This window comes from Trichomycterus rosablanca, chromosome 11, assembly GCF_030014385.1.
Source record: "Trichomycterus rosablanca isolate fTriRos1 chromosome 11, fTriRos1.hap1, whole genome shotgun sequence".
Taxonomy (NCBI): Eukaryota; Metazoa; Chordata; class Actinopteri; order Siluriformes; family Trichomycteridae; genus Trichomycterus; species Trichomycterus rosablanca.
This window is the reverse complement of record NC_085998.1, coordinates 19209063-19229045: the sequence shown is the minus strand read 5'-3', so window position 1 is coordinate 19229045 and position 19983 is coordinate 19209063. Positions and strand designations below refer to the sequence as shown.

Sequence of the window (19983 nt, the reverse complement as noted above, 5' to 3'; positions counted from 1 at the left end):
GAGATCCAGATTAAAATATCAGCGATGCTATTGGTAAGACTGCGGTTTACCCAGACATGATTGGCTATGTCTGGGGGAATGGGCAAAGCCCTGAGATGGATTGGCGCCTTATCCACGAAATTCCTGCCCTTGAAGAAGTGTTTCCAGTGGAACCAGACCCGCTGTAACCTTGACCATAATTGACGAAAAAAATGTATTAATTATTAATCTAGGCAGTTGTAGCCTGGCGGTTAAGGTACTGGACTAGTAATCAGAGGGTCGCTGGTTCAAACCCCACCACTGCCAGGTTGCTGCTGTTGGGCCCTTGAGCAAGGCCCTTAACCCTCAATTGCTTAGACTGTAAACTGTCCCAGTACTGTGTCACTTCGGATAAAGGCGAATGCTGCTAAATGCTGAAAATGTAAATGTAATCTTTAATTATCAGGCAGTTGTTATAAATCAGTGGTTTATAATGAGTAAAAGCATTATAATAAGAAGATAATGAAATCACTAATAAGCTGCTACTAATTATTAAATGTACTTATTGTATATGCATACCAGTTAGCTAGAAAATAACTACAGCTTTATGTTTTTTTATTGTTTTTATTTCATGATTTTTTTAGTGGTCCAGTATTCCTGTATGCAGTAATTCTGCATGTCCTTGCAGGAATGAATCAGGTACATAGTAGCAGGGCATCAGATTTTGTGATTGATTGTGAGTAGTAGGGTGGTTTTTTCATGGTGTCGTGTATCTATTCTTGGAAAGCTGACGAGGCTATTGGCGTGCAGCAGCACTGATGGTGTCTGATAGAGCAGGTTATCTTTGCCCGTGCACTTAGGTCACATCACACACATCCGCCTCAGCTGCAAACAGGGATTGATAACAGTGTCAAAATACGCTTATCTCTACTTCTGTCTTTTAGCTTTTTTATGGTACACAGGAATCACCCAATTCAACACATGCTCTGCCTTATTGAATATCTGAAGAGTTTTACAACTGACCACTTATGTTGCAGTGTGTTTTTCAAATTTCACTATGTATCTTTCTGGACTTCCCAGAGTTCTTCCTTAGATTTAGGCTTTTAATTAGTCTTTTATTTCATTCTCTGTCCAGGCCAGTTAATGACTGACAGTATATTATCAGGTGTTTTTTTTTCATTAGCAGTGTGCCTGGTCATTATCATGCTAAAAATATAACCATTCCAAATCAGGTACTTTCCATGAATGGCATGATGAATTAAAACCTCTCTATACTTTTTAGTCTCATGATCCTATAAATTCGGACAATATCGCCATCACAGAAATGGCAGAAATGCAGCCTCTAACTACAGTAGACCCTTTACCATGTTTTACTAAAGTCTGCTAACACTAATTCTTCCATCTTCCATCTTTATCCCAATCTTTGTGAGCTTTAGCATACACCAGCCAGGCATAACATTATGACCACTGACAGGTGAAGTGAATAACACTGATTATCTCTTCATCACAACACCTGTTAGTGGGTGGGATATATTAGGTAGCAAGTGAGCATTTTATCCTCAAAGTTGATGTGTTAGAAGCAGGAAAAATTCATAAGGATTTGAGCGAGTTTGACAAGGGCCAAATTGTGGTCCAAGGAAGGAACAGTGGTAAACCGGCGACAGGGTCATGGGCGGCCAAGGTTTATTGATGCACGTGTGGTCTGATCCAACAGACGAGCTACTGTAGCTCAAACATGCTGAAGAAGTTAATGCTGGTTCTGATAGAAAGGTGTCAGAATACACAGTGCATCACAGTTGCAGGGCTGTTTTGGCAGCAAAAGGGGGACCAACACAATATTAGGAAGGTGGTCATAATGTTATGCCTTATCTGTGTATCTTCGCCTTTTCACCCTAGTTCTCTTCAATAAAAGTGATTTCTTGGCTGCTTCCCCTCCAAAAGACCATTCCTGATCAAGCTTCTTCTATACTGTAGAAGGGTCAACATGGCGTCCCAATAAAGTTGCCAGATGCTGAGCCAGGTCCGTGCTGGACTTCTTCAAATCTCTCAAAGAAAAAACTCTCTTTAGTTTTCTTCCCAACTGAATATCACTGGAATAATTTAGTATGTTAATTGTCAAGCCTTGTTGTACAATATCAGCACATGACCTTACAAATGCTTCTTAGACTATAATCTATATTCACTAAAAAAAACAATATATTGTATACTTGTTACAATACAGAAATGTTTTGAAATTCAGTTCTCTACAATTAGACAAAACTATATAATGATCTAGGCCTGTATGTCGTGTTGATGACCATTTTGGACCACTGTTGCATAATGGGACAGTTGTAGCCCAGTGGTTTGGGTACTAGACTAGTAAGCAGAAGACTACTGGTTCAAACCCCACCAGTGCCAGGTTGCCACTGTTTGACCCCTGAGCAAGGCCCACCCTCAATTGCTTGGACTGTATACTGTAAGTTGATTTGGATAAAAGCGTCTTCTGAATGCCAAATGTAAATGTTTCTTTGATTCAGTGATTACAAACGTTTGTAAACGCCTGTTTTTATTTTATTTTATTTTTTTAGCCCTGTCCCAACAATCACATGGAGGAAGATCAGTGGGAACATTCCCAAAAAGGCTCGACTTCGTAAGTCCCAGGCTGTGCTGGAGATTACTAACATCCAGCTGGAGGATGCTGGCAGTTATGAGTGTAAAGCGGATAACTCTAGAGGGGGTACTGCTTTCAGGGGACACCTCCAAGTCTACAGTAAGCGCTGCTTTTCCTGAGTAGTGAAGAAAATAGCTGTATAACTGTTTAAACTATTTAATAATGAATATGTAGTAGATTTAATGGATTCTGCTTTTTACCAGAACGAGTTTTATAAATACGGTCTTATCGTTCCATCTGGAGTCTTCTCTCAGTCTTTTGCTATTGCTAGAAGGTTTGCTTTGTCTCCTGGCACAGTCTCAAGAGCATGGAGGAGATACCAGGAGCTGGGCCATTACACAAGAAGAGAGGGCATTAACCCAGCAATAGAAAGGGTATCCACTCCTTTGTGTAAGGAGGAACAGGAGGAGCACTGCCAAAGCGCTACAAAACCTCTAGCGGGCTACTAGAATTCATGTTCATTTAAAGTTATGGCACAATGGTTTAGGGACAGTAAAGGTAACGGAGTGGCCATCACAAAGCCCTGAACTCAATGCCATAGAAAGTTTATGAGGCAGGAAATGATTATCTAAGTGAAAACCATCATACAATCAGTTGCAAATCCAGCATCTTGCATTCTGCTGTATCTTACAACAGCGGTCCTTAACCTATTTTGCACCACGGACCGGTTTCATGATGTTTCCACCCCCATGCTTCACAGTAGGTATGGTGTTCTTGGGATGCAACTCAGCATTCTTCTTCCTCCAAACACGACGAGTTGAGTTTTTACCAAAAAGTTCCATTTTGGTTTCATCTGACCACATGATATTCTCCCAATCCTCTTCTGGATCATCCATATGCTCTCTGGCAAACTTCAGACGGGCCTGGACATGTACTGTCTTAAGCAGGGGGACACACGCCTGGCACTGCAGGATTTGAGTCCCTCACGGCGTAGTGTGTTACTGATGGTAGCCTTTGTTACTTTGGTCCCAGCTCTCTGCAGGTCATTCATCAGGTCCCTCCGTGTAGTTCTGGGATTTTTGCTCACCATTCTCATGATAATTTTGACCCCACGGGATGAGATCTTGCGTGGGGCCCCAGATTGAGGGAGATTATCAATGGTCTTGTATGTCTTCCATTTTCTTACAATTGCTTCCACAGTTGATTTATTCACACCAACCTGCTTGCCTATTGTAGATTCACTCTTCCCAGCCTGGTGCAGGTCTACAATTTTCTTCCTGGTGTTCTTCGACAGCTCTTTGGTCTTGGCCATGGTTGAGTTTGGAGTCTGACTGTTTGAGGCTGTGGACAGGTGTCTTTTATACAGATAACGAGGTCAAACAGGTGCCATTAATACAGGTAACGAGTGGAGGACAGAAGAGCTTCTTAAAGAAGAAGTTACAGGTCTGTGAGAGCCAGAAATCTTGCTTGTTTGTTATTGACCAAATACTTATTTTCCACCATAATTTACAAATAAATTCTTTAAAAATCCTACAATGTGATTTCCTGGATTTTTTTTTCTCATTTTGTCTCTCATAGTTGAAGTGTACCTATGATGAAAATTACAGACCTCTCATCTTTCTAAGTAGGAGAACTTGCACAATCAGTGGCTGACTAAATACTTTTTGGTTCCACTGTATTTCTGGGAAAGAACAGGCTTAGAGTTGTGCAACATTTGGCAGAGTACCTTTAATCCCATCTGCTTAGACAGATGTATAATAAAATGAAATGTACCATTTTGGGGGGGTTACTATTTTAGTTCAGGTGTTTCTAACTTTTTTAATGATATGTTATAATATATCTATAATGTATATTCAGAATTAAGTGTACATGTACCAACTTTGTGTCATTAAAATATACTGTACATCGGCCAGACATAACATTAAAACCACCTCCTTGTTTCTACACTCACTGTCCATTTTATCAGCTCCACTTACCATATAGAAGCACTTTGTATACAATTACTGACTGTAGTCCATCTGTTTCTCTACTTTTTGAGCCTGCTTTTACCCTGTTCTTCAATGGTCAGGACCCCCACAGCACCACCATAGAGCAGGTATTATTTGGGTGGTGGATGATTCTCAGCACTGCAGTGACACTGACATGGTGGTGGTGTGTTAGTGTGTGTTGTGCTGGTATGAGTGGATAAGACACAGCAATGCTGCTGGAGTTTTTAAACACCTCACTGTCACTGCTGGACTGAGAATAGTCCACCAACCAAAAATATCCAGCCAACAGTGCCCCGTGGGCAGCGTCCTGTGACCACTGATGAAGGTCTAGAAGATGACCAACTCAAACAGCAGTAATAGATGAGCGATCGTCTCTGACTTTACATCTACAAGATGAGCCAACTAGGTAGGAGTGTCTAATAGAGTGGACAGTGAGTGGACACGATATTTAAAAACTCCAGCAGCGCTGCTGTGTCTGATCCACTCATACCAGCACAACACACACTAACACACCACCACCATGTCAGTGTCACTGCAGTGCTGAGAATCATCCATCACCTAAATGATACCTGCTCTGTGGTGGTCCTGTGGGGGTCCTGACCACTGAACAGGGTGAAAGCAGGCTAAAAAGGTATGTAGAGAAATAGATGGACTACAGTCAGTAATTGTAGTTGACCTGTCAACATCCATTCAGTTTTTTTTTATTATTAATAAAGAAGAAACATAGAATATGACATGGATAGAACTAAAGGCAGCTTTCCCTAATATAAGTTTAAATAGTTAGAATACATAATTACATAATTATATTTACATAATTATATTGCATACGTATGAAATTATAATTATCTAAGCCATTTAATTAAACCGTTTATTTCAGGAGATGTGCTCCCAATGTTTAGGCAACAGTTTGTGATTTTGTTGTAAAGGAACTACAGAAGTCTGTACATAGCTTTGAGGCTTTGATCTTGTCAACTGAACACTTTAGAAATTAATTTGAATGCTAATTGTGAGCCACATTTTCTTGTCCAGCATCAGTGCCTGATCTTGCAAATGCTCTTTTAAATACATTGGGGATCAATTTGTACAGAGGTACTGTAAATTGTTGTAAAAATCCATCCCAAGGTAGTTGAAAAAAAATCAGCCAGATTAATATTAATGGCTGTGATTTATCAACTAGAATAAATTATTATGATGGTATAAAGTTTAAATACAATATACACCGCTCAGGTGGCGCAGCAATAAAATATGCTAGCACACCAGAGCTGGGATTTCTAATATATCGCATCAAAGCTCAGCTCTGCCATCCGGCTGGGCTGGGCAGCTGTATGAACAACGTTTGGCTGTTGTTCATCCAGGTAGGGAGCAGGACAGGGACCTCATAACTGATGCAATTACGACCTCTGCTGGCTGATTGATTGGTGTCTGCACAGAGCAGAGGAATAATGCTGATCAGGGTGTGGCTGTCCGTGCAGAAGGCTGATCGGCATATGAACTCGCCTCGTGCAGGTGAATAGATGCAGTTGGCTACTGCTCACGTGTCAGAGGGGGCGTGTGTCAGTTCGCTCTCCTCAATCGGGGCGGGGGTCAGCACCAGTGAAGAGGAAGCATAATCTAATTGGCTAAAACTTTTGAACTTACATTTAAAAATGTAAATTTATGTAATAATAAGAGTCTCTGAGTTTTGTATTTTAGACATTAGTTATATATTAATTAACCATTACATGTCTCTTTGTTTCTTGCTAGCCATGCCCCAGTGGATCAGCATGATCAATGATTCACAGCTGGACAGTGGAGAGCAGTTACACTGGGAATGCAGAGCTGCGGGAAAACCCAGACCAACATACCACTGGCTACGCAATGGAGAGCCATTGAGCCCACAGGTACAATACATATGCATACATGTATTTGACTGTATGCACACACTCACAGTGGGGGACAAATGTCTGAGACCACAATTGATTATGCTTCTCTTTTGCATAGAAATCATTTAATCAGCATAACAATTTGTGAAACATTAATTCTTTGCAAAATTTAAAATGTACACAAATCTCGTAGTATTTCGTAGTGTTTGACATAACTGAAAAGCAAGTAAGCAAATTAGAAAATTACCATACCAATTCCCCTGTACAAGACATCAGATGTCTTTGAGTCCTATTATTTCTATTTAGGCACGTCCTTAGACAGCTAAGCATTTGTCTGGATTAAATCTTATTTGATCAGAAGATTGGTTAAGCTAATACATTTGCAGCCATTGGTAATTAATTATGAATATGGCCATGGCAAATATGCTTATTGCTTTACAGTGGTACCTTGTAACTCATCGTCCCTTATACTCAAAATCTTTGAACCTCAATGCCCTTCGTTGAGAAATTTGTTCCCTTAAACTCAGCGTTTATCTTAAACTCAACACGTTCAGCTTCTTAAAAAAAAATCAATTATTTAATTTCAAATTAACAATGAGTAGCCGCTTTGTTCAGCCCTTGGCTTATGTCATCAAAGTGTGAATATGAGACGAATCTGCCTTTGTGTGGAATAAACATGAAATGCTCTCTAAAAGCATCCACATTTATCTGTGTTTGGCTGGATTTTTCTCCTGTTTCACTTTTAAACTTGTGTTATAGCTCGGGGTGCTGAGAAATTGTGAGAATCAGCTTTTCCGAGACAGTCTAAAACACTTATTGTTAAAAAAAAAAAAAAAAGCTTAATGTATTAAAAGAACGACACAGGAACACTAAACCTCTCTTAATTATTACTGCTCATAGGTTCTCTCCACTAATAAAATTCCTTGCTCGCTTTGTGCACCGCCACACTCCATAGGAAATAACAGCACAGCCAGCGCAAAAGTGGTTTTGTCACTTTTGCATGTGAATTACTGAGCTCGCTAAGGAATACAGTATTCTAAGATCAAGCATCTCCATGATTAAGAAGCATAAAAAACAATAAGGAAGTAAAGATAAAGTGCAGGTTTTATTAAATTTTTTATTGATTTTTAACAGTTTTCAGTTGTATTTCAGTGTTTTTATATTATATTTGTGTTATTTTCAGTGTATAAGTGTCAAAAACAACCCCATTATTTTACATAAGCCTAAAATATATGCAGTTCAACTGGACCACAGAACACATTAACTGGTTTCCCATACATCCTTATGGGGAAAAATACCTTAAAACTCAATGCCTTTTAAACTCAACACCACTCCCAGAACCAATTGACATTGAGTTTTGAGGTACCACTGTATTTTAAAAGAAAGGCATTGTATAATTTCATTACATTTTCCATTAATAATAATTATTATTAGTTAATATTATATTTGCTATTTTATAATAGAAGCATTTTAGCATTGAAATAGAGGCATTATCAGACCATCTCTAGTTGTCTAAGATTTTTGGCCCTTCTTTATTTATATGCACATGTATAGATATGCTATGACAGCTATAAATGGATATACACACATTTACTATTTGCATAGTTTGACTCAATTTCAATAACTTTGGCCACTATAAGCAACCAAAAAGTTGGTACGTCCAAAAGTAAGTTCAAACACAGATCAAACACAGAGGAAAATGTATTCCCTCCGTTGGTGTTTTAATAATGATAATGAAGAATACTAGCCCATCGGTTCAAAATTCTAAGTGACTCCCACCACATTTTAGCTGACTATTCTGAATATTAATTATTATAACATGTTTTTTAGATTGCACATAAAGATCTTGTTTTAGAAAGTTTCTTCTGATTAGACTGTGTAGCTTGTCCAGTTTCTGACAACATAATCTTCTGCATTTAGCTTTAATTGCATTATGCAGTTCATCTCTCTGAAAGCGTTTGCACTTATGTCTCTTCCTCGTGTACTTATGCCATTTGCATTATAATGTACAGCATGTTATTGCTAAAAAAATAGCTGATGAATTTATTTTCACAGCACCAACCAATAAACAATGTACACATATCCTTTATAAATAATGTGCTATCCTTTATGGAATTATTAATGGTGTTATAGCTATTATTTTTATGCATCACTGGCCTAATCGTTATCACTGTCTCATTAAACAAAGTGTAAACACTGAATGTACTAGGGAGCATATGACATTATGGCAACACCTGCAAAATAAAAAAAAACAATTAAACAAGGATATAAACAATGCCTATGTATGTCAAACAGTGAGCTTAATAACAGTTTATTCTTTAGAGAAATACTTATATTAGCAAAGGTTGCCTTTAGTTCTGTCTATGCCATATTTTATGTTCCTTCTTTAATATAAAAAAAAACTGTGTATGTTGACAGGTCAACTTTTTGTTAAATGTTTTTGGACATGAATTAAAATGTACGGTACAGCTTTTTGCTTTTTAATTCCTTTTTACAACCCCAAATCAAAAAAAGTTGGGACAGCATTTCTTTTATTAATAAACATCCATTCCTGCATTTCAGGCCTGCAACACATTCCGCAGCCATGCCTTTGTAATGTGTGCAGCATGTAGTTTTGCATTGTGTTGTTGAAAAATGCATAGACGTCATTGAAAAAGATGACATCTTGATGGCAGCAAATGTTTCTTTAAGATCTCAGTGTACTTTTCTGCATTAATACTGCCATTACAGAAGTGTTAATGATCTTTGCCAAGGGCACTGACATAGCCCCATACCATGACAGACCCTGGCTTTTGGACTTGTTGCTGATAACAGTCTGGATGGTCCTTTTCATCTTTGGTCCGGCACACACGACGTCCATTTTTTCCAAAAAAGACCTGGAATGCTGATTCATCTGACTACAATACATGTTTCCACTGTGTGATGGTCCATCCTAGATGCCTCTTCTAGACGCCGCTTCTGGACATGGTTAACATAAGGCTTCTTTTTTGCACAGTAAAGTTGTAAGTGGCATTTGTGCATGTAACTCTGTATTGTAGTGCTTGATAAAAGTTTGCCAAAGTAATCCCTCACCCATGTGGTTATATCAGCTATTGTTGAGTGGTGGTTCTTGATACAGTGCCGTCTGAGGGATCAAAGATCACAGGCATTCAGCTTAAGCTTGCACCCTTGGCCTTTACACAGTGAAATTCCTCCTGATTCCTTTAAACATTTAATGATATTATGCACTGTAGAGGGAGAAATATGCAAATCCCTTCTAATCTTTATTTGAGGTACATTATTTTTAAACATTTAAATAATTTTCTCACACATTTGTTGACAAACTGGAGATCCTCTGATCATCTTTGCTTATGAAAGACTCAGCCTTTCCTGGATGCTGCTTTTGTACCAAACCATGATTACAATCACCTGTTGACATCACTTGTTTGGAATCACATCATTATTTAGTGTTTTCACCTCATTACTAGCCCTAAATTGCCCCGTCCAAACATTTTTGTTTTTTTTTGGAATGTGTTGCAGGCTTGAAATGCAGGAACGGAGGTACTGTATATTCACAAATGAAATGAAGGTGACCAGACAAAATTATATTTTTATTAAATATCTTGGGTTCAAACTGTCTGTAATCAAATAAAAGTTAAAGTAAATGTAAGGAACACTGCATTTTTATTTGAATTTTCCATACTGTCCCAACTTTTTCTGATTTGGGGTTGTATTTATTGAACATAAAGATCTATTCAAAAACTTTATGAAAAAATAATTGCCCTCTTAAACCTAATAAATGGTTGTGCTACCCTTAGCAGTAACAACTGCAATGACACATTTGCAGTATCTTGCAATGAGTCTTTTAATGGACTGTAAATGAAATTTTGCCCACTTTTGAACTGCCCATTTAGGGTCTTGCCATGACATTTCAATAGGATTTAAGTCAGGACTTAAATCCTTTAATTTTTTTTTATCCATTCAGAGGTGGACTTGCTTGTGTGTTTCAAATGATCAACTTACTGCATAACCCAACTGTGCTTGAGATCTATTTTATGATGGAGAGCTGATAAAGGGCATTGGTAGCTCAGTGGTTATGGTACTGAACTATTAGAAGGTTGCTGGTTCAAACCTCACCGCTGCCGAGTTACTAAACAACATTAAATATTTTTTTGTTATGTGATACGCTTAGCTATTATCTGTATTGTAATGTAATGTTTGTGTTACTGTATGTTGCATGCATGACTAATAAGCAATGGACTGTGTGCCATTAGGTTACAATGACTGACTGTTTTCCCCACAGAGCAGAGTAGAGATACTAAACGGAGAGCTGATCATTCACAAAGTGCAGCAGGCCGACTCAGGCATGTACCAGTGTGTTGCTGAAAACAAGTACGGAGCCATCTACTCCAGTGCAGAGCTCAAAATACTGGGTAAATGACTTTAATGTTCTTTCACTTGCTTTACATATAGCAATAAGACATTTATCTTCACTCAGCTATCACTTGGACCATTAGTTGAGAGCCATGATGGGTGGATGATTATAGAATAAGGACAGGCCCTGTTTGATGTCTGATTAAATTTAACAAAGAAGAACTGCTGGATGTGCATTACAGACAAAAAGGTTGAAGTCAATGCAGTAACACACCAGATCCTAATCTGGAAAAAAGAGAAAAACAGACAGACAGGATAAACACATGTCAGGAGGGTAAAGGATAAAAATAAATATGAAAGAGGACAAGCACTTGTACTGTAATACTGCCTCAGACTCACTCAGGCACCTTAATAACATGTCATTTGACATAATGGTATAATCCAGGTGATAGCAATTACTTACAATGCAATAATAATGTAGGCACTGTATAATAATGTATTCCTCGTATTGCTGCAACTGCTGTATCTCAGCGCAGTTTTGTCACTGGAAAACATTTTTATTTAAGTATGGTGATTTCTTAAAGCAGCACGGTGGCTCAGTGGGTAGCACTGTCGCCTTACAGCAAGAAGGTCCTGCGTTTGATTGCCAGGTGGCGCAGTCAGGGTCCTTTCTGTGTGGAATTTGCATGTTCTCCTCGTGTCTGTGTGGGTTTCCTCCCACAGTCTAAAGACATGCAAGTGAGGTGAATTTGAGATACAAAATTGTCCATGACTGTGTTTGACATTGAACTAGAACTGATGATTCTTGTGTAATCAGTAATTACCTGTCCTGTCATAAATGTAACCAAAGTGTGTAAAACATGGTGTTAAAATGTAATAAATAACAAAATAAAGCACAGCTCCGGAAAGTATAGCTCTTAGGTTTGTAGGTACACTCAAGCTACTGCATGTAAGTATGTATTTAATGCTGAGATTCCAAATTAAAACAAGAATTAAACAAATGCTAAGCTGAGTAACATAAAGTGACTGATGTGCTAATTATCAAATCATAAAGTAATACTAATAAGGATTAAATAAAAGTTTATCTCATGAGAGGATCTGTTGAACCCAAACATACACCAAACAATGTACAGGTAATGCTAACAGGGGTAGCATTTAAATGGAGATTCCTACATTTACTGCAAGAATGTACAATGTTTTACCTATTTACAATTTTAGGGGCCCAGAGATTTGTGACAGACTCCAACCATTGAAGGAGTAGATCAAGTGTACCATGCTAGAACTGGCATAGCAGTTGAAATGCTCATGTTTAGTGGAGAGAACAAACACTGCATAAGGTCTGCAAGAAGATCAGGGAAGATAAATGGTCACAATCAAGACAGGACAGCCAATAACACATCAACAGCATAGTTGAGGGTAAGGCTACAGTATGTGTAATATGTATGTGCAAGATGGTGCTACGGTTTGGCAAATGTGTACTAGGTGGTGTACTCATTGAAATTTGTTCATGAAGTTTGTTGCTAAGGTTTAGCTAAATGATTGCTATGCTAAAAGCTTGTTGGTAAGAGTTGCTAGGCTGTTACTTAGATGGTACCAAGGGGTTACTAAGGTGTTGCTAGGCAGTTATGGTATTGGGTTAATTGCTAATGTAATGCAGGTGTACACGACTACCCCACCCTGTTACATTTACTGGTTGAACCTAGGCTTTTCATCCCTTGGCTTTACTTAATCTGCAAATTAAATACAAGCTGCTAGCAGGTACAAGTTTCTATAAAGCTGGACCACCATCACTGAGATCTGGGTTTGAATCTCAAACTATTTAAATCTCCTTTGGCTGGCCAGGCATCTACACAGACATGATTGTAGGTGATGTCTGAGGAAAATTGCAGTTGCAGAAAAAAGCAGTTGATGGAAATGAAATGGGAAAAAAAGTAGTGTGACTAGCTTATGACTTTGTCTGCATGTACTGTAAACAGTGCATATAAAGTTGCTCTTTTTATGCATAATCAGACAAGAAACAAGACATAACAAAACAATAGCACATATTCTTCATGTCTTATCTGAATTTCCCCCCACAACAAGTGTTAATGTTTTCTTTGCATAAGTCATTTTCATTTACATTTTTCATTACATCAAACTCCAAGAAAGCAAGGGGAAAAAAAGGGTAGAACAAGGGTGCTCAAGTGGTGCAGAAGTCTTTATTACGCTATAGCCCACTCCTGCTGAGATCCTAGTTCGTATCCCAGCTGTGCTCTCAGCAATTCGAAGCCATGCAATTTATTAACACCCTGTCCATGATATTCCTACCTATCATTCAGTGTTTCCCAGTAAAGCCAGACCCACCACAAACCTGATCAGGATTTAACCCTTGTTGCACCTTGTTTTTCGTACATAACACATCATTGTAGTTGCAAACACCCCTGGAACACAACTGAGCCAGTTTTGGCTTGCAAAAGATTACTTTACTTCATTAGAGCTCAATGACTCACCACTGGTTTTCCAGTCATCTACATTTCAGTGACAACAGCGCTCATGCTTTATTTGACTTACTTCAGAACTGGAAAGTGGGAACTCACATTTACTATGTCTCTGTACCTTAGGGCTATGAAATACTAAAAAAGCTCCTGAATAAATTTGTGGTCCAAGTCTTACAGATGTAACAAACTACTGTATTTGCATAATTACTGATTTAGAGTAAATACTACAGTAAACTTATTTAAGTAGAATAACTGTGCCAAAGAGCTGCATGTGAGGTCTTTTTTACCCTCTGCCATCAGACTCTACAATGAGTCTCTTTACAGTCGAGGCAGCCAGACCTAATGTTGTGGGACTGATTAGGGTTGTTTTTCCTAGAACTTACACCACTTCATTTTCTAGATCCCTAATTTGTTGTCACATATTATCATTATTATTATTAATCTAATAATAATAAATTTGTACATTGATACTTTACATTATACTGTCTTTTACTCCATATTTGTATACTGTATAGCAGTGCCCCATACATTCCACCCTTATAGATTTTTGTATAGTGTTTGGTTGTGCAATATATGTAGAGTTCTGTGTTATGTAGAGCAGCTGTAACGTAACAATTTCCCCTCTGGATTAATAAAGATCTATCTATCTATCTATCTATCTATCTATCTATCTATCTATCTATCTATCTATCTATCTATCTATCTATCTATCTATCTATCTATCTATCTATCTATCTATCTATCTATCTATCTATCTATCTATCTATCTATCTATCTATCTATCTATCTATCTATCTATCTATCTATCTATCTATCTATCTATCTATCTATCTATCGTATGTTGACAGTGTGAGCAATCATGTTAATGTGACAGCATATTTACAACTCAGGGTTAAAATTTCTTTTAGCTGAAAAGGCAAACATTCCTGCAGACATGCTCCAAAATCTTATACAGTGGTACCTTACGCAACTTCCCCTAAACTCAAAATCTTTGAAACTCAACGCCCTTTGTTGAGAAATTTGTACCCTTAAACTCAAAGTGTTTTTTTTATTTTTTAAGAATTGATTTATTTAATTTCAAATTAACAATAAACAGTCGATTTCTTCAGCGCTCGGCTTGAGCGGTGCGGTGCTACGCCTATGAGAAAAAACTGCATTTGTGTGGAATAACCTTCAGATTGACTCTAAAAGCGTCCACATGTACAGCATCTGTGTTTAGCTGGATTTTCCTTCTGTTTCACTTTTAAACTTAACAGCTCGGGGTGCTGAGAGATTGTAAGAATCAGCTTTTTATTTCAGCTTTTTATTTTTATATGTTTTTATATTATATTTGTGTTATTTTCAGTGTATTAGTGTTAAAAACAACCCCATTATTTTACATTAGCTTAAAATATATGCAGTTCCACGGGACCATGGAACGCATTGACAGGTTTCCCCATACATCCTTAGGGGGAAAAAAAAGACGCTTTTAAACTCAATACCACTCCCAGAACCAATTGACATTGAGTTTCAAGGTACCACTGTAATAAGCAATTCTGTAAAATTGATGGGGAGACAAATCAATGTTAATACAGATGGCTTTAAAATAGAATGTCTAACAATCATGGAATATCCACAAACTTTTGGTTTGGGTGGTATGTGGCTAAGTGGGTAGCACTGTCGCCTCACAGCAAGAAGGTCCTGGGTTTGATCCCCAGGTGGGGCGGTCTGGGTCCTTTCTGTGTGGAGTTTGCATGTTCTCCCTGTGTCTGCGTGGGTTTCCTTCTGGTGCTCCGGTTTCATGCAAAGACATGCAAGTGAGGTGAACTGGAGATACAAAATTGTCCATGACTGTGTTCGATATAACCTTGTGAACTGATCAATCTTGTGTAACGGGTAACTACCGTTTCTGTCATGAATGTAACCAAAGAGTGTAAAACATGACGTTAAAACTCCAAACAAACAAACTTTTAGTTTAAAAAAAAACAAAAACATTTTTTAGTAGATGTTAATAACATTTAGTTAATTATTTCTATCTGGAGTTTGCATGTTCTCCCCATGTCTGCATGGGTTTCCTTCGGAAGCTCCTGTGTCCTCCCACATACAAAATTGTCCATGACTGTGTTTGACATTAAACTTGAGAAATGATGAATCTTGTGTAACCAGTAACTACCATTTTTGTCATGAATGTAACCAAAGTGAGTAACATGACGTTAAAATTTCTAATAAATAATTAAAATGATTCCTATCTGCGTGCTTGAGCTTGAACAATTTGTTTTATTATACTGAATAAACTTTTTACAGCTATGTGCCACACATTAATGGATATTTAAATTAGGTTATGAGACTGTAGTGTATAAACACTTCGACATAATCTGTGATTAATATACATTATTTAGATTGGCAGTCTTTGCACGCAAACACAACACACGAGTGAGCTTTTTTTCTCCCTGTGTGTAATCAGGGAACAAAAAAAAAAAAAAAGAGTTGGAACCCTGTTTGTGTAGACAGTAGAGATAATTATTAACCAAGACAAGACAAAACAAAACACCAAACTGGGCATGTTTGTTTACCAAAGACATGCACATTTTCTTCCTGTGCCCTTTAATTTCATTTCATTCACATTTCTGACGACATTTGGCTTCTCTGAGGAACACATAATGCACTAAGATAAGATACACAAACTAAAAATTGCTTTGTCTGACAACCCTGACAACCTTTATGTTGTAGCCCTTGGAGCACTGTATAAGTTATACATATCTCCATTAACTTGAACTGCACGCTGGACTTATTATTTATTTAACATTTGCCCCTGCTTTTTATATAAACTGTATCCTACACATATTTGCACATTTTTATATCCATGAAGACTCTACATATACTTATCAATGATTACACTTGACTGGATTGGAGAATTCATTGGCAGGATCATGGGTTCTTACAGCAGTGTATCTGAAGAAGAACAAAAAACAGAAAAGTGAGCCTCCTTATATACTGCTCTAGTCACATCACGTTGGGTGTTAGACTTTGGAACCTCTGTTCTGTGCTAACTGTTGTTTCTTATCTCTGTACTTTAGACTCCCAGCCTCACCTCAAGCACCAACATAACAATTTAACAACTATAATAATTTAATGCACAAGCAACATAGTACTAATCAAAATTTCCATAACACTAGACCTAATACTATATATGTACACTGATCAGCCATAACATTAAAACCACCTCCTTGTTTCTACACTCATTGTCCATGTTATCAGCTCCACTTACCACATAGGAGCACTTTGTAGTTCTACAATTACTGGCTGTAGTCCATCTATTTCTCTACATTCTCAGCATTGCAGTGACAATGACATGGTGGTGGTGTGTTAGTGTGCGTTATGCACACTAAGTATGAGTGGGTCAGACACAGCAATGCTGATGGAGTTTTAAAATGCCGTATCCACTCACTGTCCACTCTATTAGACACTCCTACCTAGTTGGTTCACCTTGTAGATGTAAAGTCAGAGACAATCGCTCATCTATTGCTGCTGTTTGAGTTGGTCATCTTTGAGACCGCTACAGTGGTCACAAGACGCTGCCCATGGGGCGCTGTTGGCTGGATATGTTTTTGGTTGGTGGACTATTCTCAGTCCAGCAGGGACTCCATCAGCGCTGCTGTGTCTTATCCACTCATACCAGCACAACACACACTAACACACCACCACCATGTCAGTGTCACTGCAGTGCTGAGAATGACCCACCACCTAAATAATACCTGCTCTGTGGTGGTCCTGGGGGAGTCCTGACCATAGAAGAACAGCATGAAAGGGGGTAACAAAGCATGCAGAGAAATTGATGGACTACAGTCAGTAATTGTAGAACTACAAAGTGCTTCTATATGGTAAGTGGAGCTGGTAAAATGGACAGTGAGTGTAGAAACAAGGAGGTGGTTTTAATGTTATGGCTGATCGGTGTATATAGTGATCATATTAATCGTAGATATATCAGATATTCCTGATATTGCACTGATATTCGTTGTACAATGCTAATATTTGCTTTGTTGTTTTCTGCTTGTATATATGCTATAGCTTGGGATGTCCAACAAGGTTATAGTCAGGTGTCAACATATTTTCGTCCATTAAGTGATTCTAATTTTGCTTTCAAACTTCTTTATGTCTCGATCTTCTTTTGACCAAAATATGAAGACACATACATAATATGTTGTGTGATACATAATATGGGGCAGTGATAGCTCAGTGGTTAAGGTACTGGACTACTAAACAGAAGGTTGAAGGTTCAAGCCCAGCCACCACCAAGTTGCCACTGTTGGGTCCCTGAGCAAGGCCCTTAACCCGCAATTGCTCATCGTGTTCAGCTCATTGTGTAAGTCGCTTTGGATAAAAGCGTCTTCTAAATGCTGAAAATGTAAATGTAAATAATACCTATTACTGCCATTAAATGACACCAATGTGTTAAACATGGAGTTAAAACTTAAATAAATAAATAAATATCTTCTTTTGGTTTGCACTGGGATATTTAGACTACAGCACTGCATACAAATTAAATAAAATGTGTCTTTTTGACCCACTGCTGTCATTCGTGTGAAGGTCGGCTGGAATTGAGTCAGCATTTTCAGCTGTGTTGTCAGCAGTTGTAAAGGCAACATAGAACTCTCCTAGGATTTATAATTATATTTAATAAATAAAAGTCTCACTACCACAGTGTAATTCTATCAGCCTGTCATTGTAAATAACCGTGATTCTCTGTTTTTCTGCCAGCGTCGGCCCCCGTGTTCAGCGACAACACAGCCACTATCATCGCCACCATAGGAAAAGATGTTTCTCTGGAATGCAGACCACGAGCTTCACCCAGGCCTAAGATCACATGGAAGAAGGGAGACAAAAAAATCCAAATCAACAAAAGGTAATTTCAGTTTTACATTAATACATACGTACAAGGGATCTTCGAAAAGTTTCCACACTTTTATATTTTAGTTGGCAGTGGTGGGCACGAGGTGTAGTAATTGGTCGTGTCTGAGAGACTGAGAGAGAGCTTATAGTCTGGATTAAGCACTATCTGATTTCCCCTTGGGCGGGACGGTGGCTCGGTGAGTAGCACTGTCGCCTCACAGCTAGAAGGTCCTGGGTTCTATCCCCAGGCAGGGCGGTCTAGGTCCTTTCTGTGTGGAGTTTGCATGTTCTCCCCATGTCTGCAGGGGTTTCCTCCCACAGTCCAAAAACATGCCGTCTGGTTAATTGGAGACACTGAATTGTCCTATAGGTGAATGTGTGTGCGCCTTCGATGGACTGGCACCCTGTCCAGGGTGTTACTGTGTGCCTTGCACCCATTGACAGGCTGGGAGACGCTCCAGCACCCCCCGTGACCCTGACTGGATAAGTGAGTGAGTGATTTCCACCTTTTTGGACCACTCGAAACTTTAACGGGAAGAAGATTATGTGATGATGTGAAAGCAGTGGTGCATTAGTGGCTACGTGCTCAACCAAAATAATTTTTGCCGATGGCATTAAAAATTGGGTATGACGCTTGGAAAAATGAATCGGAAGGTGACTATGTAGAAAGGTGATGTCATTTGGTTTTGAAATCATATATAGAGTTTAAAAAAGTGTTGACACTTTTTGAAGAACTCTTGTACAGTCAAGAGTCTTCCATTTTTAAGTATTTTCAAACTGCTGTGTTATTTACAAGGCTAATCATTGTGCATATGTTTCACCATATGCACAATGAACATGTTCTTAATCAGCAAAACCTCAGACAGGCAGTGTTTGTAGTAAAATGGTCAACGTAAGGCCACATTGTTTTCATACATAAAGTATAAACTGATGCGCGCTTAGATTAATCCTTCTGTTGCATCTGCTGTATATAAGAATTCTATATAAATCAGATGCAACTATAAAAATTCTAAATGGTGCCTTTAATCCAAAGCACAAGAAGAAAATCTATATGCTAATTAGGAACTGTTAAATATATGCCTGCTGGGCTTTTGACAGCACTGTTTCTAATCATCTAATGCGCTACTGTTGGACCCTTCAGCAAGGCTCTACCCTTTAGCCTCCAGGGGCACCATACAGAGGCAGCCACTGCACCTGACCTTGCCTCCAAAGATGATGGAATATGCAAATACAGAATTTCATTGTACTGTACATGTGTATATGTATATACACCGATCAGCCATAACATTAAAACCACCTCCTTGTTTCTACACTTACTGTCCATTTTATCAGCTCCACTTACCATATAGAAGCACTTTGTAGTTCTACAATTACTAATCTGTTTCTCTACATACTTTTTATCTTCCTTTTACCCTGTTCTTCAATGGTCAGGACTCTCCCAGGACCACTACAAAGTAGGTATTATTTGGGTGGTGGATCATTCTCAGCACTGCAGTGACACTGACATGGTGGTGGTGTGTTAGTGTGTGTTGTGCTGGTACGAGTGGATAAGACACAACAATGCTGCTGGAGTTTATAAACACCTCACTGTCACTGCTGGACTGAGAATAGTCCACCAACCAAAAATATATTCAGCCAACAGCGCCCCATGGGCAGAGTCCTGTGACCACTGATGAAGGTCTCGAAGATGAACAACTCAAACAGCAGCAGTAGATGAACGATCATCTCTGACTTTACATCTACAAGGTGGACCAACTAGGTAAGAGTGTCTAATAGAGTGGACAGTGAGTGGACACGGTTTTTAAAAACTCCATCAGCGCTGCTGTGTCTGATCCACTCATACCAGCACAACACACACTAACACACCACCACCATGTCAGTGTCAC

The 19983-nt window shown here is 38.6% G+C and overlaps 1 protein-coding gene across 1 annotated transcript in view; it reads left to right on the top strand.

Moving 5' to 3' along the window:
- Positions 1-19983, top strand: part of cntn5 (contactin 5) — a 221663-nt gene that overhangs the window by 139258 nt on the left and 62422 nt on the right. Inside the window, exons 8-11 of the mRNA XM_063005082.1 lie at positions 2526-2707; positions 6280-6416; positions 10681-10810; positions 17966-18110. Of these exons, the coding sequence (XP_062861152.1) occupies positions 2526-2707; positions 6280-6416; positions 10681-10810; positions 17966-18110 (594 nt within the window). The remainder of the gene's footprint in view (positions 1-2525; positions 2708-6279; positions 6417-10680; positions 10811-17965; positions 18111-19983) is intronic.